The sequence below is a fragment of the Glycine soja genome, chromosome 8 (genome assembly GCF_004193775.1).
Source record: "Glycine soja cultivar W05 chromosome 8, ASM419377v2, whole genome shotgun sequence".
NCBI classification, from domain to species: Eukaryota; Viridiplantae; Streptophyta; class Magnoliopsida; order Fabales; family Fabaceae; genus Glycine; species Glycine soja.
Window position 1 is genome coordinate 43753222 of NC_041009.1, and position 16235 is coordinate 43769456.

Genomic DNA, 16235 nt, shown 5'->3' on the forward strand with positions numbered 1-16235 from the left:
GGTTTTTGAAAACCATTGTGGAATGTACATTGTAAAGAAACCATTTTTTTAGTATTGATTTTCACTTTTGTTTCTACCTTGTGATGGAAAGGCCTCGGGTGATTGCAAAGTAAACATTGTTAGTTGTCTCAATCACCAAGGAACATAAATTTGGGATTAGATTCTTTTCTTGAAGAGGGGAACAATGTAATTAATGGAGTAGCATGCAAGTTTTCTTGAGGGGAAAAGAATGATGCCATCTCAACTTTGGACCTGGCTTCTCTGATGTCCTTTTTCGTGTTGTCCCTGTGCTGCCCCATTAAAATAACAATGCATAGCAGTTGTATTAATATTTAATGGTGATATTTAATTTTAAAAATCATGAAAACTGTATAGTTTTAAATGGCAGCACAAGGACAGCACAGGAAAGGACAACAGAGAAGCTAAATTTCTCAACTTTTCGTATATGTTTCTTGATTTTTGGTTTATCCACCCTATTTATTAAATTAGTTCCAATTTATGTATTGTGTAGAATATGGCCCATAGGTGATAAGTGGAAAAACCAAATTATTTAAATTGCTAAGTAACATTTCTCGTCTTGAAACATAGCCAAAGGTTACTTTGTACATGGATAGATAGGTACCCTTACACTCTTTTAATACCAATATATTTTCCTTGATAAAGAAAAATATACACCAATTCTTTGGAACCAAAAATCCTGCAAAAACATGGATTGTTTAGTCTCTATATTTCCTACCAACAGCAAACACACATGACACACTGTTTACGCATGATGTCACATACATACAGAAAATAAACAAGGACTTTTACTTCTTCAGGTCTTAGGACAAGGAAAGAATTAAGTAACAAATTACAACTAAGTTATTGTTTAGTTTTAGCTAAGTTTTGTTCAATCTGTTCTTCTTCACCTACTATCAATTTTGCCCTCGCATGGCCTTCCTTGATTTGAAACTGCTTGGCAAGGCCTAAATGAGTCATCAATAGCCAAACAAGGGAAAGGAACTCTCCACCTTTACTAAGTTGTTGGACATGGGTAATGGGTATGCAATTAGCTGCTGCATATGACAATAACTCCACCCATACTTGTGCTATCATTTTCCATTTGTCTGCCTTTTTCCATTTGTCTGGCTCTTCTAATCTTAAACCGTCTATAACACTGGCCAGTTTACAGGCATCAAATAACAAAGATTTACTCCTATCTCCCTTCACAGCTGAGGGTTCATGATCAACACACACTTCACGGAGTCTCATGCATGCCTCCTGCTCGTCACTCTTTTCTGTTCCATTCTCTTCTTTAACTTGGAAAAAGTTTCGACGACAGCTAATGCTGTTAAACACCTGGAGAAGAAAAACGTATAGATATAATAAATGACATAACTTGATAAAAAGAGAAAAAAAATAATAAGTGCTGATATAATATTTAAAAGTGATTAAAAAATTATTATATATCCTGGTTTTAAATTGTGGTTCACAGCTAGTTAGGATTACGACTAGAAAGGAATGGTTGTTTAATTTACCATGACCATAATGACTGTATCAATTGCATTTTCCAGCAATTTTCCATATTATAAACTGCAAATTTAAAACCATATGCTATGTAGCATCACTCTTTTATGTTTTCAAACAACTTTACCTTTTTAAAGAACTCAATGAATCCATCATAAAGTGTCTTGCACATGTCCTTTGCCTGCAGAGCAATACGCTGATCCGGTGGGAGCCTCATGGTGTTTGATTTTTGAAGTGCTTTTTCTTCGTCTCTCTTTCTTTTTTTCCCCTGTGCTTCCATTTTTCTTTCTCCTTCTGCCATCATTTGCCTCTTGCTAAAGAAGTTAGTGGCCTCAGCACACGTGTCTTGGAACCTTATCTGTGCAATTCCCCTAACAGCAGACATCATGTTAGGTTGCATGATTACAAGGTACAACAAGTAATCCGACAGTAGCTTACTAAAATCCCTGAGCTCATCAACATCTCCAAAATCATTTTTAACAAGGTCATCTTTATGTCCAGCATTTTCATTCTTTTTTTTCCCTTCAGCACTTCCTTTGTTCACATCATCTGGAGCAATTTCATTCTTTTTTTGCCCTTCAGAACTTTCTTTCTTCACATGATCATCCGGAGCAATTTCATTATTTTTCTGCCTCTTATCAATAATTCCTTTCTCCAGATCTTGAGCATCATCATTTTCATTATGGTTTTGCCCATCACCACTTATAGGTCCTTTCTTGAGATCCAGAGCATCATTTTTTTTGGCGTCATCATGTTGTTTCTTTTTTCTCTCATCCTCTTCATCTTTATCTGCATAGAACAAGAGGTCAGTGGCAATGTGCCAAAGAATAAGACACTGATCAAAGGTAACTTCGTTGCGCTCCACATAAGACATCAACTTGTTTAGATCCTTTCGCGGTAACTCGCCTTCTTGGAGAACCCACTCACCTCTTGAAGAGCATATTCTTTGAATAGTTTCAACATCATCTGCGTCCGAAGATTTTCTTTCCAGCTCGGTAAATATAAAAATCCAAAGCTTTTGGAGCAATGGCTGCTTCTTCTCACATAACCATTGTTCTAACGGCTCTTTGAATCCAATGTACTCGATCACCTTATTATCCACCAAACGTAGTTTCCTCTTATGTAGGCAATACGATACCAAGTTGAACCCCGAAATGGACTCAGACCATCTACGAACTAACATGAACCTACACAATATCTTATAGCTCTTATTTTGAAGCCATTTTGGCTCCTTAAGCTTCTGTTCTCTCCATTTCGGTCTCTTAAGCTTGAGGAAACAACTTAAAATAGAGGCTAATTTGGATGTTTCTTTGCCACCATCAGAATCACTAATTTTTTTAGAGATGTGAGGGTAAATTAATGCAAATGAGTGGTCAGAAAAAATGAGCATGAACGCGGACACGAGATCTAAGGCCACAGCACCATATAGTAATGTGTAGGTGACTTTAACATCAAAGGGATTGGAGCCACGCTTTTGGTCATAAACAAAAACCACCAAGGCCGCCACGAGTGAAGCAAAGGACCCTAATCGAAAGAAAAAACCTACCTTGTTGGTTATGACTGATGCCTTGGTGTAGAAAGCTTGATAGATGAAGTTGAGTTCAACCTCTATTACTCTCAAAGCATCTAGTGCTGTTCTTTGGAGTAAATAATTGCGACTGTCACTACGTTCCTGGAAGCTGAAGATCATGTCAACAACAAGCCCTTTGAATTTGTTGAAGTAGTCATAAGCACCCTTCACTACCTCCACATCGGTTAGCACTTCTTGATCATTGATCTTGGCATTAGCATCATCATCAAGTGTTTTTGGGGGAGCACCATCTACGTCTTGAGCCTCTCCATCTGAAGAGCCAGTAGGATGGTGAGTGTAACATAAAACAGATTTTGAAAGAGACTTTTTTACTTTAAACGAGGGAATTATATAATGGATGAGTGCTAAAAACACACATTCTTGAACTCGTTAAAATATATTAAAAATTATAAAATTATTATGGAAGATCATTAAATATGATGAAAGATTTACAAAATTGTAATTTTCACTAAATTTTAATCAATAAAAAATGTGTTTAAAAGAATTTGTCCCTAGCCTTTCTCGATCTCATGTAAAGAACTTTTTTGCCAACATATACATAAAATTCTTTATTAAAACTAATAGTAAATTTTTTTTTTTTTTTTGTTGGTGAGCTAAAACTTGAATTATAGATGTCTTACTGTTGGGCTGGTCCTGTGCATTATCATTAGCATGTGGTTCTGGCTTATCTGATTGTTGGGAAGTGTTATTAATGGCACCAACTACTTCATCATCTGTTTTGGGGTGTTCATGATCTGGATTGACACCACTTGTTTCGGGCTCATCAATGTCTAAAAATGGATCATCTGAGATTTCTGGCATGGTTACTATTTCGGTGGGAAGTCCAGCATCAACCCTAGATTTCAATTCCTCCATGAGCTTTGCATAATTGGGACCTGGATCTGGTTTGCGAACTATAGATTGTCGAAAGTGGCCAACACTTGCAAGTTGAAGAGACCGAGTCCGTTCTGCAAACTTGATGATCCCAGCAGTGAAAACCAGGGCTGTAGGGATCCATAAAGTGTTCTCAGGCAGTGTCAAGAGGAACACATAAGCAGTTAGACATACCTGTAAATATAAAAGGTAAGCTCCATCTAACAAAAAAAAAAAAATTAAATAAATACATAAATATATGATCTTTTAATGAACATGATTCTCTCATGCATGCATCAGTATGATATCCACCTTAATTTTATTTTATTTTTAATTCTGGAAGGGCCGCAAAACGCCAAGGAAACAAGACTACCAGCCTTACAAAAAACACTAGTTGATGAGTCAGCTAATAAGTATAAGAACAGAGACAAAAAAGAAGGAGCAAACTCAAACATCAAGGAAGTCTATATCAGTTGAATGAATAAAATGTATTTTATTCAATTCCTATAAATAAAAAAACACCATACACCCGGACTACATATGTTTAGCATGACTATCAAAATATAATAAAAGAGACAATACCAAATAGTAATGAATCTATCATAATCTATACATAAAGTGTTTTTTTTTTAATTAATAAGATGTAAAAACACAAACCAAGATTTAAATTATACAGGAATTAAAATTAAAAGTTAGCATAATGATAAAGAACAAAAATATATGTAAGCTTTAATATGAGAATATGATATTTTGTCATAGGCAATAAAATAAGAATAAATTGAATAAAAAATGTAATACATATTTGTTAGATTTATTAAAAATATATATATTATTCATTTAGTGTAATAAAATTGTGTTACAAAAACCAAAAAAAAAATAGTAAATATGTGAAAAAGTATAATAATTTTATAAAATTAATCTTATTCACAATTTTCTTTTGTTGGGAATGATGTAGCAGAAAGCAACATTCTAAAAAATATAGTTAGGGGTATAAATGAAAAAAAATATAACAAACTTACTCATTTGATCACTAGAATTGTACAAACTTTATCTTTTAATTCTTATACTTAAAAATCATCCATTTTAGTCTATGTATAAGCACTTTTGGATCCTTCTTGGTTCCTCTTGTTGCACAAATTTTACCTTGTAGGGAGTAAAACGTAAAGTTTGTGCAACTAGATCAAATGCATAATTTTTCTAAAAAAGTATTTAAAATTACATTTGTTTTGACTTAATTTTTATTTTAACACAGCACTTATTATAGGATTAAGAGGATAAATTTTTTATTTCATCTAAATTTTAAAATAAATCTGCAATGTAACAAAAATTAATTTTCAGCTCGTTCCTTATTCATTTTCTGGATTCTATATATTCTTTCTTATTATATTACCTCGAAATATTCCCTAACATACTTATATCTTTTTCTATTTTATATCATTATTTTACTAGATGTTAAATGATATTTGGGGTCTAAAAATATTTTTGAATAATAAATATATCAATGAGGAATGGAGGGTAACTTATTTGTGGATTGCATAAAAAATTAGAAAGGTGAATTAGGATAATGTTTTATGGATTTCAAAAGTTACAAGTATCATGAAAGAAAGTGAACAAAGAAATATATATAAATGATAACGTGATAAGTGATATGATATAATATAAAGATATATATCCTCTAAAAAATAATAAAAGATATATATACACTGGGATTTGGGATTTGTTAATGTACATATTGCTATTGTTAATTAATGCAGCGAAGCATAAGGAAAAGGGAAACCAGTGTTTAACATCTTATTGATTCCTAAGAATACCAAGGATTGAAAATTGAAAAAATCTAAATTTTTATTCAACTAAAGAGTCTGCCATCATAAGGAGGCTTAGATACATATAATTAGAAAAACACTAATCAACAAAAATCCTAAAGCAAGAAACAATAAAAATCCCAAAAGGCTCTTACATAAAGAAAATACCAAAAATACCCCCTAAAATACGATAAACGATAAAATTGTCATTTTAACTCCTTAGATGATAAAATTTGGCTAAAATATCGACCAGTGCTTTGCCTGAGGGAAATGCAATCTCGATTAGAAGGTTGTTCGCATACGAAAAAGTGTATTCATTCGTAAAAAAGAACATAATTGACTTTTTGGGTCTATTCTATTGGTACCCTACACTGCATCACTAATGATGTAACTCTACTGCACTCATTAAAAAAATAACCATGCTTATGTTAACAAATTTCATATATATATATATATATATATATAAATTATTTATATTATTTAAGTGTTCATATATATTATTATTGGTGAAATTATCATGAATGTGAATTTGATGACTTCCTTAAAACTTATAAGAATTGTAAAATAAATAAATATAAGCATATATATATCAATGAGTCCAAGCATATATATAAAACTGATGAAAAACTTAAAGTGATGCAGAATATAAAAACTGTTTAAATACATCCTATACATATACAGAAATTTAAACAAAAATTGATACAATATAAATTTCAATAATCATTAGCGTTACATAGTTACCTGAACAATGAGTCCAAGCATGTGCCTGAGCCAAAGTTCATTATCCTCCAGAGCAAAAGCAGTGATGGTATCAGGGCCTCCCAAGTGCAGCAGCAGAAAGGGTGTCCAGAACGCGAGCAAGAAGTCGTTGACACTGGAAATGGGCGTGTCTTCATCCCCATATTTGTTGGAGATGAGTCCAACACAGAAGTTTGCAGTGTAATCAGCAAGAAGGTATGTGGACCAAAGCAACAAAACCAAATAGGATTTTCTAGACCTTTTTCTGAATGGTGCTAAGAAGATGAGAGTTATCTGCAAGCAGAGACTAACGAGGATAACACCACGTATGTTCCACTTGGACCATACATTCTTTGCAAACGTTGGGATTGGGTTAACCATTTTTCTTTCTCTTTCTTTTTCCTATGGTGTTACAACATTATAAATAGGAGATTGAGCGTGCATAAGCATGCATGATGTACATGACATGACATTTTTTTTCATTCCTTGGAGTTATCTTTTTTTTTTTTTATGATGCTATTGATACCAAATAATACTTACTAAAATTGGTGATTAATCTTCTCAAGCTCACATAAAATAAGTATTTTTTTTCCAACCTAACATGACATTTTTTTTATTCCTTAGAGTTATGTTTAATTAGTAGTTAATTAACATAAAAATAATAATTATTGTAGAATGACCACACAAACAGTTTCCACGTTGTGCACAACAATTCAGCAAGTTAACTTGTTACTTTCTTTTCTTTTCTTAAAGAAAGATTCATAGCCAGTGCACAAAAAGAGCCAGTGTCTCTTTAATAATTTGCTTTCTCTGATCAAATTATTCTTCCTTCCTTCTCCTTTTACCACAGTTCAGGGCCTTGGAGTGGTTGTGGTGTAGATCTTCCAACATACTCTTCCGTTTCATTCTCTATCTTTATGAAGTTGGCTATTACCTAGCATATGGGAGAAAACTGTGTCCCTTCCCTGCTTTATTTCTTTTGGTTTGCTCTTTATTGTCTTTTTGTTCACAGGGAAATGCTTCTCTTTTGCTTTGGCTGTAGACAAGTTACTTCAATAAACGAACATGACTTTGTGCTTTAAAAACTACTAGCTTGTTATCTTTCAAGACACGCACAATTTTAATTTTTTGCAAAAATCTAACCGCGTGTTATGAAATGAAATATTTGGTGATACTACTAATACTTATAAAATTTAGAAACGAATAAAATCTTCTCTTGTCTGGTGAGCTTTTGAGTTACGGTAAAGTTTGATACTTTAAAACTGTCTTTTTTTACTATTAAATGTTAGGATAAAATCATAATTAACAGAAATATATATTAGACTAAGAGTATTTTTAATGAGAGTGAATGAGTTGCTTAACTCTTTTTTTATGACAGATAACATAAAGTTGTTTATATAAACAATTATTGTTTAACAAGATTATTCTATAAATAACATATTTTTTGAACATTGTGGAACCTATAAAATTAATTTAAGCATTCAATTTAGCAACGTTAACACTGGAATGAATTTTTGAATAGAACATTTAAATTAATATGAAATTATAAGACTAAAAAATTAAGATAAATAATTCATCTAAGCAATTATTGATTGTAGATGCTCTAAAGAATGAGTCAAAAATTAATCTCATAACCAATTCAAAGAACCAAAACTTATGGTATATTTTGAGTCTCGTTAGGAAATCAAAAGTCTTATTAATGAGATGGAATAATCTCCCAGTCCACTTTTATATGGCTATCAACCCAATTTTTCCTCTCTTGGTTCTCATAGAGTGGAATATTTCCTAAGCAAAAATGATGATATTAACTTTGTCTTCCGGAGGGTTATGAGCAACCAAATGAGACATTATCCTTTTGAGTTTAAATGCAACAATCATGATTTTAAAAATATTTCTGCAACCATATTGCATCTGTTATATCAAGGTATTTTAACTCATTGCAATGCAACCGTAATTGTGATTACATCAGTTGTATTTTCCTACAATTATCCGTAATATAAAGGTTTTCTTGACTTATCACAATGCAACCGCAACTGCGACTGTGACTGCAATTAATTAAAACCATGGCAACAAAGTTTGTAATGGATTAATTTTGTAGATCACGTTGCAAGGAATTATTGGCTTAAACTGAATCACTAACACAGTGTTATCAACTATTGGTATATAAGAGTAGAATTAATGTCCTCATAATTATCAAACTCTTTAGTTAATTCATTAATTTTTACGAGTTTACAAGTCCACTTGTCTTTTACGAGTTGATTTATGAGTAAAAAAATTTTAGTAGACTCTAGACAAACTTTATAAACTCCAAGTAAACTCGGTAGACTCTCGAGTTTATTATTGAGTCAACGAGTTAACAAGTTAAAAAAATTATGTCAAAATATAAGTTATTTTTTTATTGTTTTTTTGTCTATTTAGCATTCAACATAATTTCATTTAGCGTGTTATTCTCAAATACAAATTTTTACCTTTAATAATATCAAATCCTTATTCTCTAAAAATATCACTATTATAATCTCTATAAATTATTATCTAGTAGTGATGTGTTATTACTAGACTTGATTATTTAAATATTTTAAATTTCATAATTTACTATTTTATTTTATTATATTGTTGAAATATTTAATTAGTATATTATTTATAGATATTTTATTATTATTTTTATATAAAGTAGACTCTTCCGAGTGTACAAGTCGAGTTCACGAGTCGATTCTATGAAACTCTCATGAGTTTATTTAAATTCTCGAGTTTGATAACCTTAAATGTCCCTAATCTTCTCAGGGACGGTGGAAACACCCCTCAATGACCGGATTACAAACAGATTGCTGAATGACAAGGGTAGAAAGAGATCATCCAATTATTTTGCGAGCAGCAAAACATCTTGTGCAGACAGCATTGGGTAAAAAGACGGCAAGCGAATCTCTTGCTATAAATGATAGTTGGAAAAGCAGTACAGAACGGTTGCCAAATGAAGAAACGATTTTTTTCGGGTATAACACGATGCCAAATCTTCTTCCAGATTCTAAAGGCGTGCATGCATAAGTTGGATGTTGAAGATACCAACTATAAGTCGAAGAAGCCATATAAATCCCTTGAGATGGAGTTGCCAAGAAAAAATATATATGACATCGTTGCCTGAAGGGTTTCAAGACATAGGCACTTGAAGGGTAGAATTATTTTTTTTGGGGGGTTATCAGTAAAAAAGACTCATTTATAGATAAAAAGGGGTACCCAAACCCTAAGCACAGCTCTAAACTTGTTGCCAAGAGCAAAGAAACACATGGATCCGGAACCAAACCAACGTACATGCAATTGCATATATTCTGTTCCCCTCCTTAAATTATGTTTCTTTTTACTGTAACTAGGATGCTAGATGCTATTTGTCGCAATGTAGTAGTAAAATCCTATTCCTATGTGCTTTACTCTCTTTGTATCCCCTCAAAAATCAAAATAACTACCTCACCAAATTAAATACCCCTTCGATCCGTCAGCTCCAGATTTGTACCGGGGAGAATCTTCAGCTATATATATATATATATATATCCACCAATTGGAACCCGCCATCATTAATCTTAATTTGCTAATTCTACAATGTTATTTTATGATAGGTACCTTTAATCGTTTCCCCACCTGTCACCATAAGCTGTACCATGCTAAGGAAGCAAATGGCATAGCTAATTGGCTAGCTAAACCTTGAGCCAAATTGCAGTAACATTTGATTCATTTGGAATGTTTGTCCTTCGCCTATTAATTGCTTCTGTTTTGTTAGCAAAATGCATTAGGACTAGCTTGCTGTTCCTAGCTAGGCTTTAGTTTTGCTTGTAATTGTTCATACTAAAAAAAATCTTTATTACAACAAATTATCAGTAAAATATAAATATAAATAATATAATATTAAATAACTAGAATATTTAGGGGGAAAAATTATCATTTTCATCATTATTTTTTTTAGACTATAGCTATTATTTATGAAAGGCATTCATATTTAAACTAAATATGACTATTATAAGTAGTAAAACATTTTCTATATAACGTTGTTGTGTAAATTTAAGGCTTGAATTCAAGATTACTATTTAGGTTAAAATAATGTCGTGCGAGTTCATTTACACATTGCTGATATATAGATATTATAATTTAAGTATTCAATACTTTTTATTTATAGAATTTATTAGAATTAATCAAATTAATAATTAAGATAATTTTCAGACCTAAAATGCACACTATTATAGTTATATCGAATTTTCTTGGACATGTTAGTATGCACACAAAATGCTATTAAAGGTATTTTCGTCATATAAAAAACTAAATGCGATTTTGAAAAAATGCAAAATTTTCCCTTTGATTTTTTTTCATACACTTTAAAAAAGATTTTGCAATATTCTTATTCTGATAGTTGTTTTAAGAAAAGAATAACTAAAACTTCATGACTCACTAAAGAATTTAGAAAAACTGGCAGAATAAGCAAAGAATATCTCATTCTAAGTTTAAAAGCTCTATTTTCTTGTGCAGGCTAGAGCTGAATGTCGAGTACTTGCACAACACATTTTGATTTGAGGATATGAAATCATCTTTCTTCATCAGTTCGAATCCAAAGTAAATAACCAGAGAAACATACATAGACAAATTAGTTTCTCCCAGTTAACAGTATTTTAAACCTTTTGTGTCTAAAAATATACATATTTCAATCTTTCTTATGTTTTTTACACAATTAATAATTATTATAGGTATTTTTTGGGTATCTTTTCCTGCAAATTTATTTTTTATTTTTTATATTTTAAAATTTTTTACAGCTATGTTTTTAAATTCACAAGAAATCTTTAACATGAAAAAATTTTGAAAAAAATATCATATTATAGATTTTTTATAGGTAATTTTTGTGTATATTTTCTTGCTAATTTATTAATTATTTTTAAAAAAAATGCAGGAAGACTTAAAAGTAATTATTTTGATTTTCACAAGTAAAAATTTTCGAATTCACAACAAAAAATAAATAAAATAAAAGCAGAAGACTTTACATTTGCCTTTAATAAATATTATTAGTGATAGCTCTCTTCACTATTTGATTGATCTTCTCTATTTCTCTATAATTTTTCTGCATGTTAGGTGCTTTAATTTGTTATTCTCTTAATCTTTCAGCCCCAAGTTAGCTATCTCATCGTCCTCTTTTCACTCAGGTACTCGATCTTATTTGTTTAAATATATCTACTTGCTATTTTGCATCTCATTTTTTAATCAATTTTAGAATTAGGGATGCAGGCTAGGATTTGATTGACGTGTTCTACCCCAAATAAACTCATTTCAACATTAAACAATAATTAAGTAATGGATCGAAATTTGTTTGTCAGGAATAAGACAAACGAATTTCAAATCAGTCAGACAAATTGAAAGTAGAAGCTATATATTCACTTTAGGTACTCTTTTCTAATTGCTCCATTCTCTAATTCATGAATTTGAGCTTGGTATTCTTATTTTAATTTTTAATATAATGATTAAGCTTTTCCTTGTATGATTGATTGATTCCTCAAAGCTGAAGTTGGCTAATGCCTGAGGTATGTATATATGCCTGTAATAATCTTCAATAGACAAATTTTAAATTGTTTGAGGTGCAAAATACATTGACAACATAATTTTTTGGCCGTATGTCAAGTGAAAAGAGTGTTAATATGAGAGGGCAAGAGAGACAAATTTGGACCATATAAACATACATTATTGTGTGCATCTTGGTGTTCTTGTTTTTGGTGATTGGGATCATTGTGTGGATCTTGGTGGTGAATTGGCATCGCGTGGAGCTCACGTTGAGCATAATCGGGGTCGCTTCCCACGCACTTTCAAGGAACATGGCTTTGTTCAGGGTGCTACCTTGTTTGTCTGATGGGCTGGTGTTGTATTTTGTTCCAATCGTGGTTTTCATGGTGTTTGCGAGGTTTAATGGGAAGATTGTTGTGAAGAATTTGAAGAGTGGATATGATTGTGAATGGAAGAAGGATTCTTTGGGTGCCAACTTATTATGCTTTGGTTGTTCTCACCATGTTGTGGTTTGTGCCAGCTATGGTTGAAGATCAAGTTTATGTCAGTGAGACTATTGCTAATTGGTAATTCTTCAAGGAACATCAAACTCTTAGAGTGATAGAGTGATACTTTTAATGTGAATTAAAAAATATGTGAAAATAAAACAATAAGTTTTGTTAAAATTCATCCTAACCATTAATTTTAATTCAATGATTATTATTTATTTAAATTGAAATTATGTAATCATTTATAAATTGAGGAGATCCATTTCCATGATATTCTCCCGTTGCAACAAAGCTTATGAAAATGAAAGTTCTCCTTCACAACTTCACACATTCAATAGACATATGCCAAATAGCTTGGAAAAGTCACCGCCACTTAGAGCAGATTTTATATACAACCATGATCCATGCATAATGAAAAGACGATTTTCTCTGTAACATTGAGACTTCTTCATCAATTTGTCTTGAAAAAAAAATACAATCAATAAAACACCAATATTTTTCATAATAGATATTCATAGGTAAATAATTAGTGGCAAACTCCTATCTTTACCATAGATGTTCACAACATCTATTTCATAATGATAATTCAAACCTTCGTTTCTAAAACTCCAAAAGAAACAAAAATCACTAGATCCCAAAAAAGTTTAGTCTAAAACTTTAGATAAAAAAAATAGGATTTAATTTTTTTTGTGATTGAGTTTCTTTCTAAATTTTCTTTGACATTGTTGATGAAACATGATTTTCTTTATCTGGACAAGTTGTAACATTGTGATCACTTCTCTTGCAAAACGTACAATTTCTACCTTCACTAATTCCTTTCCATCTTTTGTTATCTGGACAAGTTGTAACATTGGGATGACCTTTTGCTATTGAACTTGGAGGATTGTTGATAAAATCAGTAACCTTATTCCCAACACTATCAATAGATGGACCTTTCTCTATAAATCATCCTTCACTTGGCATCTAAAAAGCTTCAACTTGTCTATGAAATTCATCACGACACCAACGTAATGGCAAGTACCTAATTGAAACTTGGAAATAATCCATATGGAGGAATATTGTTGATACATGACGGCAAAGAATACCCCAAAATTCAAAATTCTTACAACTACAACTAACTACATCACCATCCCACAAAACTTTATGCTTTTGTGAATGTTGTTCCTTGTAATGTTGCACAATGTATTCCACGTGATTTTCTTCATATATTTTGTATTGAGCTGCTCTCTCGAACTCCTTGTGAAATTTTTTGAAAGCAAATGTTGTGAAGATATTATAAACTTGCTCCTTTAAAGGGGATAAAGTTCAAAGTGAAGAACCCTTTATTTGTATCCAACTTAGTATGATATAATTGTTGTTGTCCAATGGCCTCAATGGCAAGATCAACCTAAAATATTATATTATATATAAATATATATATATATATATATATATAAACCAATTTAGAATATAAGCTATTTCTTAGGATACTACAATCAAAGTGCCACCAATTATTAAATATTTGGCGATGTAAAAATAATCCACACAAGATAGACAAGAAACAAAAATATCATATGAATTCTTGTTTGAAAAGTTGGATTAAACACAAGTGAGATGAAGTGAAGTGTTTCACAAATTCATTTATACTCTCAGATCTTTCAGTTTTCATCATACCACCCATGCAGATATGATGGTATCCAATATTGCTTGACTTCATACAAATCTTTTGTGTGATTATTTGCTATAGATTGAACTTAGAAACAATGATAGGTCATTCTTTCTCAAAATCATCAATATTGTTGAGGCTGTAAACTCGATAAAAATCAGTACACCATGATGAATATTGATTTTGAAGAATATAAGTAAACCAATCACTAAATTTAGTAGTAATGTGCCATATACAAAAGGCATGTTTTGTGAATGGTATTTCAAGAGAAATTGCTTGAGTCATCCATGGATCTTGGTTGGTAATTATTGTATTTGGAGGCTTCTTCATCAAAGAAACAAAAGTTTGTATGCAAAAAAAGTTGTCAATGAAAATAGACATAATAAGATTACTATTTTTAAAAGAATGAAAGTAAAACTACAAAATTTAATAATAAAAGAGATGTATAATAACTAACTTTCATTAGCCATAGAAATGTAGAAATTGTTTCATTTTGAAGGAGTGCACATCCAAACAATATTGGCCTTCCATGATTGTCAACACCAATGAAAATGCCAAAAGGCATATTATAAGAATTCACCTTGTAAGTAGTGTCAAATGCAACAATATCTCCATACTCTTGGTACAATTCAAAGCAATGAAGCGGTGACAAGAAAATATGCTCCAACCTCTTATGTTCATCAATAACAAATGCAAATTAGAAGCAAAATTTTTTCTCTCTAACACGCTTACATAACTGTAAAAGATCACTAGCATCATCATTCACATTTTGTTGGTGAATGTTAATTGTAGACGTTATGAACATCCTTTTGAAGAAATGGAAGATCTTCATGCATCACATTTTTCTCAAGCTCCATAACACACATTATTTGCTTAACTGAAAGGCCAACATCTTTTAATAACAAGATTTGCTTCTCATCTTCCTCAAAAATGTTCCAATAAGATGCAAGGAAGCGCACTTACTCTAGAGGCAACAATTCATGATTGTAGTCAAATATAAATTCAACAACTTGCCATTCTTTTGGAAAAATCTCAAAGAATTTCTTCAATTTGATTGTCAAGACAGCCTTATTACATCCACATCATTTTTTTTATCTAAAAATCCCCCGTGGTGAGAATAGTAATCTTGCCTATTTATTTTCTCATTTTTATTAACAAATCGACATTTTTGAATTGAGAACTCATTCCTTTTGGCATAATTCTCCTAAAACATATAAGCTTCTTCCTTAATTAAGAAACATTGTCCAATAAAAGATTCAAAATAGTTTTCAACAATATTTTCAAGAGAACCTTCATAGTCATTTTTACTCATATCAACTAGTTCACATCCAAGATTATCACATGGTTCCTCATTTGGAAAATTGTTCAAATCAATCGAATTTGTAACTCTTAACCTACATAGACAAATTGATAATATCATTGGATAGTTAAAATTTTCACACAAATATATCCATATTAATTATTTAATTTGGCTACAAATTGTTTAAAATTAAACAAATAAATTGAAAAAAGAAACATTGAATGTGTAATGTTTAGTAGTCACAAATCTATCAAACATAAACAATCAGTGTCACAATTCAATTGAACAAATAATATACAATTATATATAAAAATTATTATTATTTGAAAAAAAACAGAAGAAAGTAAAATACTCGGTGACGTCGTGGCTTTCTATTAGCTCGGTTCCTTGAGTCTGTGGCATATCCAGCATTTTGGGTTGAAGACTTGAAGTCGATCCACCGAAGGCAAATTTTTTTTTTTTTCTGAATCACTGAAAGCAAACCTATAAATTTATTGTAGTAAAATGTTATAAAAAAGAATCAAATTATTTTAACAAAAACAAAAAGTAGCTACAGTAGTTTTATGAGTTTTTTTTTCTATCTATTGCTTACACATTGTTTATGCTTATCAATTGTTTTCTACCACCGTACACACACAAATCCATTTAACAAGATCACAACAAGTTTACAACACCTAGTGAGGTTATTATAGTAAAGGACTGAGAAGATCAACAAGATATAAAAAGTTATACATGCATGCATTTAAGAAAGCTCAATCATGGACCAAGAAAGGACACATGAGAATCC

General features: G+C 31.2%; 1 protein-coding gene across 1 annotated transcript; it reads right to left on the reverse strand.

Annotated features, from left to right (window-relative positions):
• Positions 1-784: 784 nt before the first annotated feature.
• On the reverse strand, positions 785-6896 carry LOC114423404. Its single transcript, XM_028390153.1, has 4 exons — positions 6493-6896; positions 3718-4144; positions 1634-3348; positions 785-1338 (listed from the first exon to the last, which is right to left on the reverse strand). Exons 1-4 carry the CDS (start codon positions 6868-6870, stop codon positions 862-864), a joined length of 2997 nt encoding a protein of 998 aa, XP_028245954.1. The 5' UTR covers positions 6871-6896; the 3' UTR covers positions 785-861.
• Between the last annotated feature and the right edge of the window lie 9339 nt (positions 6897-16235).